At 62.9% G+C, this 22,289-nt stretch overlaps 1 protein-coding gene across 2 annotated transcripts in view; it reads right to left on the bottom strand.

Moving 5' to 3' along the window:
- LOC139538541 (protein FAM117B-like) overlaps positions 1–22,289 on the bottom strand; it is a 103,816-nt gene that overhangs the window by 30,703 nt on the left and 50,824 nt on the right. For both annotated transcript variants that reach the window (XR_011667755.1, XM_071340695.1), the window contains exon 3: positions 20,761–20,853. Coding sequence is in view for 1 of the 2 variants with exons in the window: in XM_071340695.1 (XP_071196796.1) it covers positions 20,761–20,853 (93 nt within the window). In the remaining variant the exon portion in view is untranslated. The remainder of the gene's footprint in view (positions 1–20,760; positions 20,854–22,289) is intronic.

The raw sequence follows: 22,289 nt of genomic DNA, 5'->3' as shown, positions 1-22,289 counted from the left end.
CCCCAGCCACACACCTCTACCTTCCCCCAGCCACCTCTACCTTCCCCCAGCCACACACCTCTACCTTCCCCCAGCTACACACCTCTACCCTGACCCAGCCACACACCTCTACCTTCCCCCAGCCACACACCTCTACCCTGACCCAGCCACACACCTCTACCTTCCCCCAGCCACACACCTCTAACCTGACCCAGCCACACACATCTACCTTCCCCCAGCCACACACCTCTACCTTCCCCCAGCCACACACCTCTACCTTCCCCCAGCCACCTCTACCTTCCCCCAGCCACACACCTCTACCTTCCCCCAGCTACACACCTCTACCCTGACCCAGCCACACACCTCTACCTTCCCCCAGCCACACACCTCTACCCTGACCCAGCCACACACCTCTACCTTCCCCCAGCCACACACCTCTACCCTGACCCAGCCACACACCTCTACCTTCCCCCAGCCACACACCTCTACCCTGACCCAGCCACACACCTCTACCTTCCCCCAGCCACACACCTCTACCCTGACCCAGCCACACACCTCTACCCTGACCCAGCCACACACCTCTACCCTGACCCAGCCACACACCTCTACCCTGACCCAGCCACACATCTCTACCCTGACCCAGCCACACACCTCTACCCTGACCCAGCCACACACCTCTACCCTGACCCAGCCACACACCTCTACCCTGACCCAGCCACACACCTCTACCCTGACCCAGCCACACACCTCTACCCTGACCCAGCCACACACCTCTACCCTGACCCAGCCACACACCACTACCCTGACCCAGCCACACACCTCTACCCTGACCCAGCCACACACCTCTACCCTGACCCAGCCACACACCTCTACCCTAACCCAGCCACACACCTCTACCCTGACCCAGCCACACACCACTACCCTGACCCAGCCACACAATTCTACCCTGACCCAGCCACCTCTACCCTGACCCAGCCACACACTTCTACCCTGACCCAGCCACACACCTCTACCCTGACCCAGCCACACACCTCTACCCTGACCCAGCCACACACCTCTACCCTGACCCAGCCACACCTCTACCCTGACCCAGCCACACACCTCTACCCTGACCCAGCCACACACCTCTACCCTGACCCAGCCACACACCACTACCCTGACCCAGCCACACAATTCTACCCTGACCCAGCCACCTCTACCCTGACCCAGCCACACACTTCTACCCTGACCCAGCCACACACCTCTACCCTGACCCAGCCACACACCTCTACCCTGACCCAGCCACACACCACTACCCTGACCCAGCCACACACCTCTACCCTGACCCAGCCACAAACCTCTACCCTAACCCAGCCACACACCTCTACCCTGACCCAGCCACACACCTCTACCCTGACCCAGCTACACACCTCTACCCTGACCCAGCCACAAACCTCTACCATGACCCAGCCACACACCTCTACCCTGACCCAGCCACACACCTCTACCCTGACCCAGCCACACACCTCTACCCTGACCCAGCCACACACCTCTACCCTGACCCAGCCACACACCTCTACCCTGACCCAGCCACACACCTCTACCCTGACCCAGCCACAAACCTCTACCTTCCCCCAGCCACAAACCTCTACCTTCCCCCAGCCACAAACCTCTACCTTCCCCCAGCCACACACCTCTACCTTCCCCCAGCCACACACCTCTACCTTCCCCCAGCCACACACCTCTACCTTCCCCCAGCCACACACCTCTACCTTCCCCCAGCCACCTCTACCTTCCCCCAGCCACACACCTCTACCTTCCCCCAGCTACACACCTCTACCCTGACCCAGCCACACACCTCTACCTTCCCCCAGCCACACACCTCTACCCTGACCCAGCCACACACCTCTACCTTCCCCCAGCCACACACCTCTACCCTGACCCAGCCACACACCTCTACCTTCCCCCAGCCACAAACCTCTACCTTCCCCCAGCCACACACCTCTACCTTCCCCCAGCCACACACCTCTACCTTCCCCCAGCCACACACCTCTACCTTCCCCCAGCCACACACCTCTACCTTCCCCCAGCCACACACCTCTACCCTGACCCAGCCACACACCTCTACCTTCCCCCAGCCACAAACCTCTACCTTCCCCCAGCCACACACCTCTACCTTCCCCCAGCCACACACCTCTACCTTCCCCCAGCCACACACCTCTACCTTCCCCCAGCCACACACCTCTACCCTGACCCAGCCACACACCTCTACCTTCCCCCAGCCACACACCTCTACCTTCCCCCAGCCACACACCTCTACCTTCCCCCAGCTACACACCTCTACGTTCCCCCAGCCACACACCTCCTCTACCTTCCCCCAGCCACACACCTCTACCTTCCCCCAGCCACACACCTCTACCTTCCCCCAGCTACACACCTCTACCCTGACCCAGCCACACACCTCTACCTTCCCCCAGCCACACACCTCTACCCTGACCCAGCCACACACCTCTACCTTCCCCCAGCCACACACCTCTACCCTGACCCAGCCACACACCTCTACCTTCCCCCAGCCACACACCTCTACCTTCCCCCAGCCACACACCTCTACCTTCCCCCAGCCACACACCTCTACCTTCCCCCAGCCACACACCTCTACCTTCCCCCAGCCACACACCTCTACCTTCCCCCAGCCACCTCTACCTTCCCCCAGCCACACACCTCTACCTTCCCCCAGCTACACACCTCTACCCTGACCCAGCCACACACCTCTACCTTCCCCCAGCCACACACCTCTACCCTGACCCAGCCACACACCTCTACCTTCCCCCAGCCACACACCTCTACCCTGACCCAGCCACACACCTCTACCTTCCCCCAGCCACACACCTCTACCTTCCCCCAGCCACACACCTCTACCTTCCCCCAGCCACCTCTACCTTCCCCCAGCCACACACCTCTACCTTCCCCCAGCTACACACCTCTACCCTGACCCAGCCACACACCTCTACCTTCCCCCAGCCACACACCTCTACCCTGACCCAGCCACACACCTCTACCTTCCCCCAGCCACACACCTCTACCCTGACCCAGCCACACACCTCTACCTTCCCCCAGCCACACACCTCTACCCTGACCCAGCCACACACCTCTACCTTCCCCCAGCCACACACCTCTACCCTGACCCAGCCACACACCTCTACCCTGACCCAGCCACACACCTCTACCCTGACCCAGCCACACACCTCTACCCTGACCCAGCCACACATCTCTACCCTGACCCAGCCACACACCTCTACCCTGACCCAGCCACACACCTCTACCCTGACCCAGCCACACACCTCTACCCTGACCCAGCCACACACCTCTACCCTGACCCAGCCACACACCTCTACCCTGACCCAGCCACACACCTCTACCCTGACCCAGCCACACACCACTACCCTGACCCAGCCACACACCTCTACCCTGACCCAGCCACACACCTCTACCCTGACCCAGCCACACACCTCTACCCTGACCCAGCCACACACCTCTACCCTGACCCAGCCACACACCACTACCCTGACCCAGCCACACAATTCTACCCTGACCCAGCCACCTCTACCCTGACCCAGCCACACACTTCTACCCTGACCCAGCCACACACCTCTACCCTGACCCAGCCACACACCTCTACCCTGACCCAGCCACACACCTCTACCCTGACCCAGCCACACCTCTACCCTGACCCAGCCACACACCTCTACCCTGACCCAGCCACACACCTCTACCCTGACCCAGCCACACACCACTACCCTGACCCAGCCACACAATTCTACCCTGACCCAGCCACCTCTACCCTGACCCAGCCACACACTTCTACCCTGACCCAGCCACACACCTCTACCCTGACCCAGCCACACACCTCTACCCTGACCCAGCCACACACCACTACCCTGACCCAGCCACACACCTCTACCCTGACCCAGCCACACACCTCTACCCTGACCCAGCCACACACCTCTACCCTGACCCAGCCACACACCTCTACCCTGACCCAGCTACACACCTCTACCCTGACCCAGCCACAAACCTCTACCATGACCCAGCCACACACCTCTACCCTGACCCAGCCACACACCTCTACCCTGACCCAGCCACACACCTCTACCCTGACCCAGCCACACACCTCTACCCTGACCCAGCCACACACCTCTACCCTGACCCAGCCACACACCTCTACCCTGACCCAGCCACACACCTCTACCCTGACCCAGCCACACCACTACCCTGACCCAGCCACACACCTCTACCCTGACCCAGCCACACACCTCTACCCTGACCCAGCCACACACCTCTACCCTGACCCAGCCACACACCTCTACCCTGACCCAGCCACACACCACTACCCTGACCCAGCCACACACCTCTACCCTGACCCAGCCACACACCACTACCCTGACCCAGCCACCTCTACCCTGACCCAGCCACACACCTCTACCCTGACCCAGCCACCACTACCCTGACCCAGCCACACACCACTACCCTGACCCAGCCACACACCTCTACCCTGACCCAGCCACACACCTCTACCCTGACCAAGCCACACACCTCTACCCCGACCCAGCCACACACCTCTACCCCGACCCAGCCACACATCTCTACCCTGACCCAGCCAACTCTACCCTGACCCAGCCACACACCTCTACCCTGACCCAGCCACACACCTCTACCCTGACCCAGCCACACACCTCTACCCTGACCCAGCCACACACCACTACCCTGACCCAGCCACACACCTCTACCCTGACCCAGCCACACACCTCTACCCTGACCCAGCCACACACCTCTACCCTGACCCAGCCACACACCTCTACCCTGACCCAGCCACACACCTCTACCCTGACCCAGCCACACACCTCTACCCTGACCCAGCCACACACCTCTACCCTGACCCAGCCACACACCTCTACCCTGACCCAGCCACACACCTCTACCCTGACCCAGCCACACACCTCTACCCTGACCCAGCCACACACCTCTACCCTGACCCAGCCACACACCACTACCCTGACCCAGCCACACACCTCTACCCTGACCCAGCCACACACCTCTACCCTGACCCAGCCACACACCTCTACCCTGACCCAGCCACACACCTCTACCCTGACCCAGCCACACACCTCTACCCTGACCCAGCCACACACCTCTACCCTGACCCAGCCACACACCACTACCCTGACCCAGCCACACAATTCTACCCTGACCCAGCCACCTCTACCCTGACCCAGCCACACACTTCTACCCTGACCCAGCCACACACCTCTACCCTGACCCAGCCACACACCTCTACCCTGACCCAGCCACACACCACTACCCTGACCCAGCCACACACCTCTACCCTGACCCAGCCACACACCTCTACCCTGACCCAGCCACACACCTCTACCCTGACCCAGCCACACACCTCTACCCTGACCCAGCTACACACCTCTACCCTGACCCAGCCACAAACCTCTACCATGACCCAGCCACACACCTCTACCCTGACCCAGCCACACACCTCTACCCTGACCCAGCCACACACCTCTACCCTGACCCAGCCACACACCTCTACCCTGACCCAGCCACACACCTCTACCCTGACCCAGCCACACACCTCTACCCTGACCCAGCCACACACCTCTACCCTGACCCAGCCACACACCTCTACCCTGACCCAGCCACACACCTCTACCCTGACCCAGCCACACCACTACCCTGACCCAGCCACACACCTCTACCCTGACCCAGCCACACACCTCTACCCTGACCCAGCCACACACCTCTACCCTGACCCAGCCACACACCTCTACCCTGACCCAGCCACACACCACTACCCTGACCCAGCCACACACCTCTACCCTGACCCAGCCACACACCACTACCCTGACCCAGCCACCTCTACCCTGACCCAGCCACACACCTCTACCCTGACCCAGCCACCACTACCCTGACCCAGCCACACACCACTACCCTGACCCAGCCACACACCTCTACCCTGACCCAGCCACACACCTCTACCCTGACCAAGCCACACACCTCTACCCCGACCCAGCCACACACCTCTACCCTGACCCAGCCACACATCTCTACCCTGACCCAGCCACACACCTCTACCCTGACCCAGCCACACACCTCTACCCTGACCCAGCCACACACCTCTACCCTGACCCAGCCACACACCTCTACCCTGACCCAGCCACACACCTCTACCCTGACCCAGCCACACACCTCTACCCTGACCCAGCCACCTCTACCCTGACCCAGCCACACACCTCTACCCTGACCCAGCCACACACCTCTACCCTGACCCAGCCACACACCTCTACCCTGACCCAGCCACACACCACTACCCTGACCCAGCCACACACCTCTACCCTGACCCAGCCACACACCTCTACCCTGACCCAGCCACACACCTCTACCCTGACCCAGCCACACACCTCTACCCTGACCCAGCCACACACCTCTACCCTGACCCAGCCACACACCTCTACCCTGACCCAGCCACACACCACTACCCTGACCCAGCCACACACCACTACCCTGACCCAGCCACACAACTCTACCCTGACCCAGCCACACACCTCTACCCTGACCCAGCCACACACCTCTACCCTGACCCAGCCACACACCTCTACCCCGACCCAGCCACACACCTCTACCCCGACCCAGCCACACACCTCTACCCCGACCCAGCCACACACCTCTACCCTGACCCAGCCACACACCTCTACCCTGACCCAGCCACACACCTCTACCCTGACCCAGCCACACACCTCTACCCTGACCCAGCCACACACCACTACCCTGACCCAGCCACACACCTCTACCCTGACCCAGCCACACACCTCTACCCTGACCCAGCCACACACCTCTACCCTGACCCAGCCACACACCTCTACCCTGACCCAGCCACACACCTCTACCCTGACCCAGCCACACACCTCTACCCTGACCCAGCCACACACCACTACCCTGACCCAGCCACACACCACTACCCTGACCCAGCCACACAACTCTACCCTGACCCAGCCACACACCTCTACCCTGACCCAGCCACACACCTCTACCCTGACCCAGCCACACACCTCTACCCCGACCCAGCCACACACCTCTACCCCGACCCAGCCACACACCTCTACCCTGACCCAGCCACACACCTCTACCCTGACCCAGCCACACACCTCTACCCTGACCCAGCCACACACCTCTACCCTGACCCAGCCACACACCTCTACCCTGACCCAGCCACACACCTCTACCCTGACCCAGCCACACACCACTACCCTGACCCAGCCACACATCTCTACCCTGACCCAGCCACCTCTACCCTGACCCAGCCACACACCTCTACCCTGACCCAGCTACACACCTCTACCCTGACCCAGCCACAAACCTCTACCATGACCCAGCCACACACCTCTACCCTGACCCAGCCACACACCTCTACCCTGACCCAGCCACACACCTCTACCCTGACCCAGCCACACACCTCTACCCTGACCCAGCCACACACCTCTACCCTGACCCAGCCACACACCTCTACCCTGACCCAGCCACACACCTCTACCCTGACCCAGCCACACACCTCTACCCTGACCCAGCCACACACCTCTACCCTGACCCAGCCACACCACTACCCTGACCCAGCCACACACCTCTACCCTGACCCAGCCACACACCTCTACCCTGACCCAGCCACACACCTCTACCCTGACCCAGCCACACACCTCTACCCTGACCCAGCCACACACCACTACCCTGACCCAGCCACACACCTCTACCCTGACCCAGCCACACACCACTACCCTGACCCAGCCACCTCTACCCTGACCCAGCCACACACCTCTACCCTGACCCAGCCACCACTACCCTGACCCAGCCACACACCACTACCCTGACCCAGCCACACACCTCTACCCTGACCCAGCCACACACCTCTACCCTGACCAAGCCACACACCTCTACCCCGACCCAGCCACACACCTCTACCCTGACCCAGCCACACATCTCTACCCTGACCCAGCCACACACCTCTACCCTGACCCAGCCACACACCTCTACCCTGACCCAGCCACACACCTCTACCCTGACCCAGCCACACACCTCTACCCTGACCCAGCCACACACCTCTACCCTGACCCAGCCACACACCTCTACCCTGACCCAGCCACCTCTACCCTGACCCAGCCACACACCTCTACCCTGACCCAGCCACACACCTCTACCCTGACCCAGCCACACACCTCTACCCTGACCCAGCCACACACCACTACCCTGACCCAGCCACACACCTCTACCCTGACCCAGCCACACACCTCTACCCTGACCCAGCCACACACCTCTACCCTGACCCAGCCACACACCTCTACCCTGACCCAGCCACACACCTCTACCCTGACCCAGCCACACACCTCTACCCTGACCCAGCCACACACCACTACCCTGACCCAGCCACACACCACTACCCTGACCCAGCCACACAACTCTACCCTGACCCAGCCACACACCTCTACCCTGACCCAGCCACACACCTCTACCCTGACCCAGCCACACACCTCTACCCCGACCCAGCCACACACCTCTACCCCGACCCAGCCACACACCTCTACCCCGACCCAGCCACACACCTCTACCCTGACCCAGCCACACACCTCTACCCTGACCCAGCCACACACCTCTACCCTGACCCAGCCACACACCTCTACCCTGACCCAGCCACACACCACTACCCTGACCCAGCCACACACCTCTACCCTGACCCAGCCACACACCTCTACCCTGACCCAGCCACACACCTCTACCCTGACCCAGCCACACACCTCTACCCTGACCCAGCCACACACCTCTACCCTGACCCAGCCACACACCTCTACCCTGACCCAGCCACACACCACTACCCTGACCCAGCCACACACCACTACCCTGACCCAGCCACACAACTCTACCCTGACCCAGCCACACACCTCTACCCTGACCCAGCCACACACCTCTACCCTGACCCAGCCACACACCTCTACCCCGACCCAGCCACACACCTCTACCCCGACCCAGCCACACACCTCTACCCTGACCCAGCCACACACCTCTACCCTGACCCAGCCACACACCTCTACCCTGACCCAGCCACACACCTCTACCCTGACCCAGCCACACACCTCTACCCTGACCCAGCCACACACCTCTACCCTGACCCAGCCACACACCACTACCCTGACCCAGCCACACATCTCTACCCTGACCCAGCCACCTCTACCCTGACCCAGCCACACACCACTACCCTGACCCAGCCACACACCTCTACCCTGACCCAGCCACACACCTCTACCCCGACCCAGCCACACACCTCTACCCCGACCCAGCCACACACTTCTACCCTGACCCAGCCACACACCTCTACCCTGACCCAGCCACACACCTCTACCCCGACCCAGCCACACACCTCTACCCCGACCCAGCCACACACCACTACCCAGCCACACACCACTACCCAGCCACACACCACTACCCAGCCACACACCTCTACCCTGATCCAGCCACACACCTCTACCCTGACCCAGCCACACACCTCTACCCTGACCCAGCCACACACCTCTACCCTCCCCCAGCCACACACCTCTACCCTGACCCAGCCACACACGACAACCCTGACCCAGCCACACACCTCTACCCTGACCCAGCCACACACCTCTACCCTGACCCAGCCACACACCTCTACCCTGACCCAGCCACACACCTCTACCCTGACCCAGCCACACACCTCTACCCTGACCCAGCCACACACCTCTACCCTGACCCAGCCACACACCACTACCCTGACCCAGCCACACATCTCTACCCTGACCCAGCCACCTCTACCCTGACCCAGCCACACACCACTACCCTGACCCAGCCACACACCTCTACCCTGACCCAGCCACACACCTCTACCCCGACCCAGCCACACACCTCTACCCCGACCCAGCCACACACTTCTACCCTGACCCAGCCACACACCTCTACCCTGACCCAGCCACACACCTCTACCCCGACCCAGCCACACACCTCTACTCCGACCCAGCCACACACCACTACCCAGCCACACACCACTACCCAGCCACACACCTCTACCCTGATCCAGCCACACACCTCTACCCTGACCCAGCCACACACCTCTAACCTGACCCAGCCACACACCTCTACCCTCCCCCAGCCACACACCTCTACCCTGACCCAGCCACACACGACAACCCTGACCCAGCCACACACCTCTACCCTGACCCAGCCACACACCTCTACCCTGACCCAGCCACACACCTCTACCCTGACCCAGCCACACACGTCTACCCTGACCCAGCCACACACCTCTACCCTGACCCAGCCACACACCTCTACCCTGACCCAGCCACACACCGCTACCCTGACCCAGCCATCTCTACCCTGACCCAGCCACACAACTCTACCCTGACCCAGCCACACACCTCTACCCTGACCCAGCCACACACCTCTACCTTCCCCCAGCCACACACTTCTACCTTGACCCAGCCACACTCCTCTACCCTGACCCAGCCACACTCCTCTACCCTGACCCAGCCACACACCTCTACCCTGACCCAGCCACACACCTCTACCCTGACCCAGCCACACACCTCTACCCTGACCCAGCCACACACCTCTACCCTGACCCAGCCACACACCTCTACCCTGACCCAGCCACACACCTCTACCCTGACCCAGCCACACACCACTACCCTGACCCAGCCACACATCTCTACCCTGACCCAGCCACCTCTACCCTGACCCAGCCACACACCACTACCCTGACCCAGCCACACACCTCTACCCTGACCCAGCCACACACCTCTACCCCGACCCAGCCACACACCTCTACCCCGACCCAGCCACACACTTCTACCCTGACCCAGCCACACACCTCTACCCTGACCCAGCCACACACCTCTACCCCGACCCAGCCACACACCACTACCCAGCCACACACCACTACCCAGCCACACACCTCTACCCTGATCCAGCCACACACCTCTACCCTGACCCAGCCACACACCTCTACCCTGACCCAGCCACACACCTCTACCCTCCCCCAGCCACACACCTCTACCCTGACCCAGCCACACACGACAACCCTGACCCAGCCACACACCTCTACCCTGACCCAGCCACACACCTCTACCCTGACCCAGCCACACACCTCTACCCTGACCCAGCCACACACCTCTACCCTGACCCAGCCACACACCTCTACCCTCCCCCAGCCACACACCTCTACCCTGACCCAGCCACACACGACAACCCTGACCCAGCCACACACCTCTACCCTGACCCAGCCACACACCTCTACCCTGACCCAGCCACACACCTCTACCTTCCCCCAGCCACACACCTCTACCTTGACCCAGCCACACTCCTCTACCCTGACCCAGCCACACTCCTCTACCCTGACCCAGCCACACACCTCTACCCTGACCCAGCCACACACCTCTACCCTGACCCAGCCACACACCTCTACCCTGACCCAGCCACACACCTCTACCCTGACCCAGCCACACACCTCTACCCTGACCCAGCCACACACCTCTACCCTGACCCAGCCACACACCACTACCCTGACCCAGCCACACATCTCTACCCTGACCCAGCCACCTCTACCCTGACCCAGCCACACACCACTACCCTGACCCAGCCACACACCTCTACCCTGACCCAGCCACACACCTCTACCCCGACCCAGCCACACACCTCTACCCCGACCCAGCCACACACTTCTACCGTGACCCAGCCACACACCTCTACCCTGACCCAGCCACACACCTCTACCCCGACCCAGCCACACACCACTACCCAGCCACACACCACTACCCAGCCACACACCTCTACCCTGATCCAGCCACACACCTCTACCCTGACCCAGCCACACACCTCTACCCTGACCCAGCCACACACCTCTACCCTCCCCCAGCCACACACCTCTACCCTGACCCAGCCACACACGACAACCCTGACCCAGCCACACACCTCTACCCTGACCCAGCCACACACCTCTACCCTGACCCAGCCACACACCTCTACCCTGACCCAGCCACACACCTCTACCCTGACCCAGCCACACACCTCTACCCTGACCCAGCCACACACTCTACCCTGACCCAGCCACACACCACTACCCTGACCCAGCCACACATCTCTACCCTGACCCAGCCACCTCTACCCTGACCCAGCCACACACCACTACCCTGACCCAGCCACACACCTCTACCCTGACCCAGCCACACACCTCTACCCCGACCCAGCCACACACCTCTACCCCGACCCAGCCACACACTTCTACCCTGACCCAGCCACACACCTCTACCCTGACCCAGCCACACACCTCTACCCCGACCCAGCCACACACCTCTACCCCGACCCAGCCACACACCACTACCCAGCCACACACCACTACCCAGCCACACACCTCTACCCTGATCCAGCCACACACCTCTACCCTGACCCAGCCACACACCTCTACCCTGACCCAGCCACACACCTCTACCCTCCCCCAGCCACACACCTCTACCCTGACCCAGCCACACACGACAACCCTGACCCAGCCACACACCTCTACCCTGACCCAGCCACACACCTCTACCCTGACCCAGCCACACACCTCTACCCTGACCCAGCCACACACGTCTACCCTGACCCAGCCACACACCTCTACCCTGACCCAGCCACACACCTCTACCCTGACCCAGCCACACACCGCTACCCTGACCCAGCCATCTCTACCCTGACCCAGCCACACACCTCTACCCTGACCCAGCCACACACCTCTACCCTGACCCAGCCACACACCTCTACCTTCCCCCAGCCACACACCTCTACCTTGACCCAGCCACACTCCTCTACCCTGACCCAGCCACACTCCTCTACCCTGACCCAGCCACACACCTCTACCCTGACCCAGCCACACACGACAACCCTGACCCAGCCACACACCTCTACCCTGACCCAGCCACACACCTCTACCCTGACCCAGCCACACACCTCTACCCTGACCCAGCCACACACGTCTACCCTGACCCAGCCACACACCTCTACCCTGACCCAGCCACACACCTCTACCCTGACCCAGCCACACACCTCTACCCTGACCCAGCCACACACCTCTACCCTCCCCCAGCCACACACCTCTACCCTGACCCAGCCACACACGACAACCCTGACCCAGCCACACACCTCTACCCTGACCCAGCCACACACCTCTACCCTGACCCAGCCACACACCTCTACCCTGACCCAGCCACACACGTCTACCCTGACCCAGCCACACACCTCTACCCTGACCCAGCCACACACCTCTACCCTGACCCAGCCACACACCGCTACCCTGACCCAGCCATCTCTACCCTGACCCAGCCACACACCTCTACCCTGACCCAGCCACACACCTCTACCCTGACCCAGCCACACACCTCTACCTTCCCCCAGCCACACACCTCTACCCTGACCCAGCCACACACCTCTACCCTGACCCAGCCACACACCTCTACCCTGACCCAGCCACACACCTCTACCCTGACCCAGCCACACACGTCTACCCTGACCCAGCCACACACCTCTACCCTGACCCAGCCACACACCTCTACCCTGACCCAGCCACACACCGCTACCCTGACCCAGCCATCTCTACCCTGACCCAGCCACACACCTCTACCCTGACCCAGCCACACACCTCTACCCTGACCCAGCCACACACCTCTACCTTCCCCCAGCCACACACCTCTACCTTGACCCAGCCACACTCCTCTACCCTGACCCAGCCACACTCCTCTACCCTGACCCAGCCACACACCTCTACCCTGACCCAGCCACACACCTCTACCCTGACCCAGCCACACACCTCTACCCTGACCCAGCCACACACCTCTACCCTGACCCAGCCACACACCTCTACCCTGACCCAGCCACACACCTCTACCCTGACCCAGCCACACACCACTACCCTGACCCAGCCACACATCTCTACCCTGACCCAGCCACCTCTACCCTGACCCAGCCACACACCACTACCCTGACCCAGCCACACACCTCTACCCTGACCCAGCCACACACCTCTACGCCGACCCAGCCACACACCTCTACCCCGACCCAGCCACACACTTCTACCCTGACCCAGCCACACACCTCTACCCTGACCCAGCCACACACCTCTACCCCGACCCAGCCACACACCACTACCCAGCCACACACCACTACCCAGCCACACACCTCTACCCTGATCCAGCCACACACCTCTACCCTGACCCAGCCACACACCTCTACCCCGACCCAGCCACACACCACTACCCAGCCACACACCACTACCCAGCCACACACCTCTACCCTGATCCAGCCACACACCTCTACCCTGACCCAGCCACACACCTCTACCCTGACCCAGCCACACACCTCTACCCTCCCCCAGCCACACACCTCTACCCTGACCCAGCCACACACGACAACCCTGACCCAGCCACACACCTCTACCCTGACCCAGCCACACACCTCTACCCTGACCCAGCCACACACCTCTACCCTGACCCAGCCACACACCTCTACCCTGACCCAGCCACACACCTCTACCCTCCCCCAGCCACACACCTCTACCCTGACCCAGCCACACACGACAACCCTGACCCAGCCACACACCTCTACCCTGACCCAGCCACACACCTCTACCCTGACCCAGCCACACACCTCTACCTTCCCCCAGCCACACACCTCTACCTTGACCCAGCCACACTCCTCTACCCTGACCCAGCCACACTCCTCTACCCTGACCCAGCCACACACCTCTACCCTGACCCAGCCACACACCTCTACCCTGACCCAGCCACACACCTCTACCCTGACCCAGCCACACACCTCTACCCTGACCCAGCCACACACCTCTACCCTGACCCAGCCACACACCTCTACCCTGACCCAGCCACACACCACTACCCTGACCCAGCCACACATCTCTACCCTGACCCAGCCACCTCTACCCTGACCCAGCCACACACCACTACCCTGACCCAGCCACACACCTCTACCCTGACCCAGCCACACACCTCTACCCCGACCCAGCCACACACCTCTACCCCGACCCAGCCACACACTTCTACCGTGACCCAGCCACACACCTCTACCCTGACCCAGCCACACACCTCTACCCCGACCCAGCCACACACCACTACCCAGCCACACACCACTACCCAGCCACACACCTCTACCCTGATCCAGCCACACACCTCTACCCTGACCCAGCCACACACCTCTACCCTGACCCAGCCACACACCTCTACCCTCCCCCAGCCACACACCTCTACCCTGACCCAGCCACACACGACAACCCTGACCCAGCCACACACCTCTACCCTGACCCAGCCACACACCTCTACCCTGACCCAGCCACACACCTCTACCCTGACCCAGCCACACACCTCTACCCTGACCCAGCCACACACCTCTACCCTGACCCAGCCACACACCTCTACCCTGACCCAGCCACACACCTCTACCCTGACCCAGCCACACACCTCTACCCTGACCCAGCCACACACTCTACCCTGACCCAGCCACACACCACTACCCTGACCCAGCCACACATCTCTACCCTGACCCAGCCACCTCTACCCTGACCCAGCCACACACCACTACCCTGACCCAGCCACACACCTCTACCCTGACCCAGCCACACACCTCTACCCCGACCCAGCCACACACCTCTACCCCGACCCAGCCACACACTTCTACCCTGACCCAGCCACACACCTCTACCCTGACCCAGCCACACACCTCTACCCCGACCCAGCCACACACCTCTACCCCGACCCAGCCACACACCACTACCCAGCCACACACCACTACCCAGCCACACACCTCTACCCTGATCCAGCCACACACCTCTACCCTGACCCAGCCACACACCTCTACCCTGACCCAGCCACACACCTCTACCCTCCCCCAGCCACACACCTCTACCCTGACCCAGCCACACACGACAACCCTGACCCAGCCACACACCTCTACCCTGACCCAGCCACACACCTCTACCCTGACCCAGCCACACACCTCTACCCTGACCCAGCCACACACGTCTACCCTGACCCAGCCACACACCTCTACCCTGACCCAGCCACACACCTCTACCCTGACCCAGCCACACACCGCTACCCTGACCCAGCCATCTCTACCCTGACCCAGCCACACACCTCTACCCTGACCCAGCCACACACCTCTACCCTGACCCAGCCACACACCTCTACCTTCCCCCAGCCACACACCTCTACCTTGACCCAGCCACACACCTCTACCTTGACCCAGCCACACTCCTCTACCCTGACCCAGCCACACACCTCTACCCTGACCCAGCCACACACGACAACCCTGACCCAGCCACACACCTCTACCCTGACCCAGCCACACACCTCTACCCTGACCCAGCCACACACCTCTACCCTGACCCAGCCACACACGTCTACCCTGACCCAGCCACACACCTCTACCCTGACCCAGCCACACACCTCTACCCTGACCCAGCCACACACCTCTACCCTGACCCAGCCACACACCTCTACCCTCCCCCAGCCACACACCTCTACCCTGACCCAGCCACACACGACAACCCTGACCCAGCCACACACCTCTACCCTGACCCAGCCACACACCTCTACCCTGACCCAGCCACACACCTCTACCCTGACCCAGCCACACACGTCTACCCTGACCCAGCCACACACCTCTACCCTGACCCAGCCACACACCTCTACCCTGACCCAGCCACACACCGCTACCCTGACCCAGCCATCTCTACCCTGACCCAGCCACACACCTCTACCCTGACCCAGCCACACACCACTACCCTGACCCAGCCACACACCTCTACCCTGACCCAGCCACACACCTCTACGCCGACCCAGCCACACACCTCTACCCTGACCCAGCCACACACCTCTACCCTGACCCAGCCACACACCTCTACCCTGACCCAGCCACACACGTCTACCCTGACCCAGCCACACACCTCTACCCTGACCCAGCCACACACCTCTACCCTGACCCAGCCACACACCGCTACCCTGACCCAGCCATCTCTACCCTGACCCAGCCACACACCTCTACCCTGACCCAGCCACACACCTCTACCCTGACCCAGCCACACACCTCTACCTTCCCCCAGCCACACACCTCTACCTTGACCCAGCCACACTCCTCTACCCTGACCCAGCCACACTCCTCTACCCTGACCCAGCCACACACCTCTACCCTGACCCAGCCACACACCAGTGTTAACCTCATGATAAATCACAGCGATGTATAGGTAAACCACTTCTTCAATCTTTATGGCCCTACAACAAAGAACAAACAGCCAAAATATTTGAGAACACCTACTCATTCAAGGGTTTTTCGTAATTTTTACTATGGGTGGGGGAAGGGGGTGGAGAAGTGTAGAGGGCTGGGGGCAGGGGTGGAGGGGTGTAGAGGGCTGGGGGAAGGGGTGGAGGAGTGTAGAGGGCTGGGGGAAGGGATGGAGGAGTGTAGAGGGCTGGGGGAAGGGATGGAGGGGTGTAGAGGGCTGGGGGAAGGGGGTGGAGGAGTGTAGAGGGCTGGGGGAAGGGATGGAGGAGTGTAGAGGGCTGGGGGAAGGGATGGAGGGGTGTAGAGGGCTGGGGGAAGGGGGTGGAGGAGTGTAGAGGGCTGGGGGAAGGGATGGAGGAGTGTAGAGGGCTGGGGGAAGGGATGGAGGAGTATAGAGGGCTGGGGGAAGGGATGGAGGGGTGTAGAGGGCTGGGGGAAGGGGGTGGAGGAGTGTAGAGGGCTGGGGGAAGGGATGGAGGAGTGTAGAGGGCTGGGGGAAGGGATGGAGGGGTGTAGAGGGCTGGGGAAGGGATGGAGGGGTGTAGAGGGCTGGGGGAAGGGGTGGAGGGGTGTAGAGGGCTGGGGGAAGGGGTGGAGGAGTGTAGAGGGCTGGGGGAAGGGGATGGAGGAGTGTAGAGGGCTGGGGGAAGGGATGGAGGAGTGTAGAGGGCTGGGGGAAGGGATGGAGGGGTGTAGAGGGCTGGGGGAAGGGATGGAGGAGTGTAGAGGGCTGGGGGAAGGGATGGAGGGGTGTAGAGGGCTGGGGGAAGGGATGGAGGGGTGTAGAGGGCTGGGGGAAGGGGTGGAGGGGTGTAGAGGGCTGGGGGAAGGGATGGAGGAGTGTAGAGGGCTGGGGGAAGGGATGGAGGAGTGTAGAGGGCTGGGGGAAGGGATGGAGGAGTGTAGAGGGCTGGGGAAGGGATGGAGGGGTGTAGAGGGGTGTAGAGGGCTGGGGGAAGGGGTTGGAGGGGTGTAGAGGGCTGGGGGAAGGGATGGAGGGGTGTAGAGGGCTGGGGGAAGGGATGGAGGAGTGTAGAGGGCTGGGGGAAGGGATGGAGGAGTGTAGAGGGCTGGGGGAAGGGATGGAGGAGTGTAGAGGGCTGGGGAAGGGATGGAGGGGTGTAGAGGGCTGGGGGAAGGGGGTGGAGGAGTGTAGAGGGCTGGGGGAAGGGATGGAGGAGTGTAGAGGGCTGGGGGAAGGGATGGAGGGGTGTAGAGGGCTGGGGGAAGGGGGTGGAGGAGTGTAGAGGGCTGGGGGAAGGGATGGAGCAGTGTAGAGGGCTGGGGGAAGGGATGGAGGAGTGTAGAGGGCTGGGGGAAGGGATGGAGGGGTGTAGAGGGCTGGGGGAAGGGGGTGGAGGAGTGTAGAGGGCTGGGGGAAGGGATGGAGGAGTGTAGAGGGCTGGGGGAAGGGATGGAGGGGTGTAGAGGGCTGGGGAAGGGATGGAGGGGTGTAGAGGGCTGGGGGAAGGGGTGGAGGGGTGTAGAGGGCTGGGGGAAGGGGTGGAGGAGTGTAGAGGGCTGGGGGAAGGGGATGGAGGAGTGTAGAGGGCTGGGGGAAGGGATGGAGGAGTGTAGAGGGCTGGGGGAAGGGATGGAGGGGTGTAGAGGCCTGGGGGAAGGGATGGAGGAGTGTAGAGGGCTGGGGGAAGGGATGGAGGGGTGTAGAGGGCTGGGGGAAGGGATGGAGGGGTGTAGAGGGCTGGGGGAAGGGGTGGAGGGGTGTAGAGGGCTGGGGGAAGGGATGGAGGAGTGTAGAGGGCTGGGGGAAGGGATGGAGGAGTGTAGAGGGCTGGGGGAAGGGATGGAGGAGTGTAGAGGGCTGGGGAAGGGATGGAAGGGTGTAGAGGGGTGTAGAGGGCTGGGGGAAGGGGTTGGAGGGGTGTAGAGGGCTGGGGGAAGGGATGGAGGGGTGTAGAGGGCTGGGGGAAGGGGTGGAGGGGTGTAGAGGGCTGGGGGAAGGGATGGAGGAGTGTAGAGGGCTGGGGGAAGGGATGGAGGAGTGTAGAGGGCTGGGGGAAGGGATGGAGGAGTGTAGAGGGCTGGGGAAGGGATGGAGGGGTGTAGAGGGCTGGGGGAAGGGGGTGGAGGAGTGTAGAGGGCTGGGGGAAGGGATGGAGGAGTGTAGAGGGCTGGGGGAAGGGATGGAGGGGTGTAGAGGGCTGGGGGAAGGGGGTGGAGGAGTGTAGAGGGCTGGGGGAAGGGATGGAGGAGTGTAGAGGGCTGGGGGAAGGGATGGAGGAGTATAGAGGGCTGGGGGAAGGGATGGAGGGGTGTAGAGGGCTGGGGGAAGGGGGTGGAGGAGTGTAGAGGGCTGGGGGAAGGGATGGAGGAGTGTAGAGGGCTGGGGGAAGGGATGGAGGGGTGTAGAGGGCTGGGGAAGGGGTGGAGGGGTGTAGGGGGCTGGGGGAAGGGGTGGAGGGGTGTAGAGGGCTGGGGGAAGGGGTGGAGGAGTGTAGAGTGCTGGGGGAAGGGGATGGAGGAGTGTAGAGGGCTGGGGGAAGGGATGGAGGAGTGTAGAGGGCTGGGGGAAGGGATGGAGGGGTGTAGAGGGCTGGGGGAAGGGATGGAGGAGTGTAGAGGGCTGGGGGAAGGGATGGAGGGGTGTAGAGGGCTGGGGGAAGGGGTGGAGGGGTGTAGAGGGCTGGGGGAAGGGATGGAGGAGTGTAGAGGGCTGGGGGAAGGGATGGAGGAGTGTAGAGGGCTGGGGGAAGGGATGGAGGAGTGTAGAGGGCTGGGGAAGGGATGGAGGGGTGTAGAGGGGTGTAGAGGGCTGGGGGAAGGGGTTGGAGGGGTGTAGAGGGCTGGGGGAAGGGATGGAGGGGTGTAGAGGGCTGGGGGAAGGGGTGGAGGGGTGTAGAGGGCTGGGGGAAGGGATGGAGGAGTGTAGAGGGCTGGGGGAAGGGATGGAGGAGTGTAGAGGGCTGGGGGAAGGGATGGAGGAGTGTAGAGGGCTGGGGAAGGGATGGAGGGGTGTAGAGGGCTGGGGGAAGGGGCTGGAGGAGTGTAGAGGGCTGGGGGAAGGGATGGAGGGGTGTAGAGGGCTGGGGGAAGGGATGGAGGGGTGTAGAGGCCTGGGGGAAGGGATGGAGGAGTGTAGAGGGCTGGGGGAAGGGGTGGAGGGGTGTAGAGGGCTGGGGGAAGGGATGGAGGAGTGTAGAGGGCTGGGGGAAGGGATGGAGGAGTGTAGAGGGCTGGGGAAGGGATGGAGGGGTGTAGAGGGCTGGGGGAAGGGGCTGGAGGAGTGTAGAGGGCTGGGGGAAGGGATGGAGGGGTGTAGAGGGCTGGGGGAAGGGGCTGGAGGAGTGTAGAGGGCTGGGGGAAGGGATGGAGGGGTGTAGAGGGCTGGGGGAAGGGATGGAGGGGTGTAGAGGCCTGGGACATGGGGAGGAGCAGGGGAGGAGGAGTGCATACCTCTTTAAGTTGGTCAGAGCTTCCCCAGGAGGCTGAACGTTGGTGAGAAGCCCTCCTCTTCTCCACAAACTCCTCTGCCCAGGCACTGGGGGTCTGGGGAAAGAGAGAGAGAAAACACTGAAAGTAAAATTTTGAGTAGTATTTGAACCCAGGTGGGTCTGGTCCTGCCTGGGTCTTTGCCAAAGATCACTTCCTTCTTCTCAGGAGTTTAAGATTACCAGCTGAGCCAGAGACCAGGACAGGCACAGCTCTGTTCTACAGCTGTGGGGACTGACTGGAGGGAGAAGAGGAGAGGGGGAGAGGAGGGCACAGGGAGAGGAGAGGAGGGCACAGGGAGAGGAGAGGGGGAGAGGTGGGCAGGCACAGGGAGAGGAGGGCACAGGGAGAGGAGAGGAGGGCACAGGGAGAGGAGAGGAGAGGCGGGGACAGGGAGAGGTGGGCAGGCACAGGGAAAGGAGGGCACAGGGAGAGGAGAGGCAGGCACAGGGAGAGGAGGGCACAGGGAGAGGAGGGCACAGGGAGAGGAGAGGAGAGGAGGGCACAGGGAGAGGAGAGGAGGGCACAGGGAGAGGGGAGGCAGGCACAGGGAGAGGAGGGCACAGGGAGAGGAGAGGAGAGGAGGGCACAGGGAGAGGAGAGGAGGGCACAGGGAGAGGAGAGGAGGGCACAGGGAGAGGAGAGGAGGGCACAGGGAGAGGAGAGGAGAGGAGGGCACAGGGAGAGGAGAGGAGAGGAGGGCACAGGGAGAGGAGAGGAGGGCACAGGGAGAGGAGAGGAGGGCACAGGGAGAGGCGGGCACAGGGAGAGGAGAGGCGGGCAGAGGGAGAGGAGAGGTGGGCACAGGGAGAGGAGAGGCGGGCACAGGGAGAGGAGAGGCGGGGACAGGGAGAGGAGGGCACAGGGAGAGGAGAGGCGGGCACAGGGAGAGGAGAGGCGGGCAGAGGGAGAGGCGGGCACAGGGAGAGGAGAGGAGGGCACAGGGAGAGGAGAGGAGAGGCGGGAAGAGGGAGAGGCGGGCACAGGGAGAGGAGAGGCGGGCACAGGGAGAGGAGAGGCGGGCAGAGTGAGAGGAGAGGAGGGCACAGGGAGAGGAGAGGAGAGGAGGGCACAGGGAGAGGAGAGGCGGGCAGAGGGAGAGGCGGGCAGAGGGAGAGGAGAGGCGGGCACAGGGAGAGGAGAGGCGGGCACAGGGAGAGGAGGAGAGGCGGGCACAGGGAGAGGAGGAGAGGCGGGCACAGGGAGAGGCGAGGAGGGAACAGGGAGAGGAGAGGAGAGGAGGGCACAGGGAGAGGTGAGGCGGGCAGAGGGAGAGGCGGGCACAGGGAGAGGAGAGCACAGGGAGAGGAGAGGCGGGGACAGGGAGAGGAGGGCAGAGGGAGAGGAGAGGCGGGCACAGGGAGAGGAGAGGGGGAGAGGTGGGCACAGGGAGAGGAGGGCAGAGGGAGAGGAGAGGCGGGCAGAGGGAGAGGAGAGGCGGGCACAGGGAGAGGAGAGGCGGGCACAGGGAGAAGAGGGCAGGCACAGGGAGA

Source organism: Salvelinus alpinus, chromosome 14, assembly GCF_045679555.1.
Source record: "Salvelinus alpinus chromosome 14, SLU_Salpinus.1, whole genome shotgun sequence".
NCBI lineage: Eukaryota > Metazoa > Chordata > Actinopteri > Salmoniformes > Salmonidae > Salvelinus > Salvelinus alpinus.
Note: the sequence above shows the minus strand (reverse complement) of the source record. Positions and strands in the feature narration are given on the sequence as shown.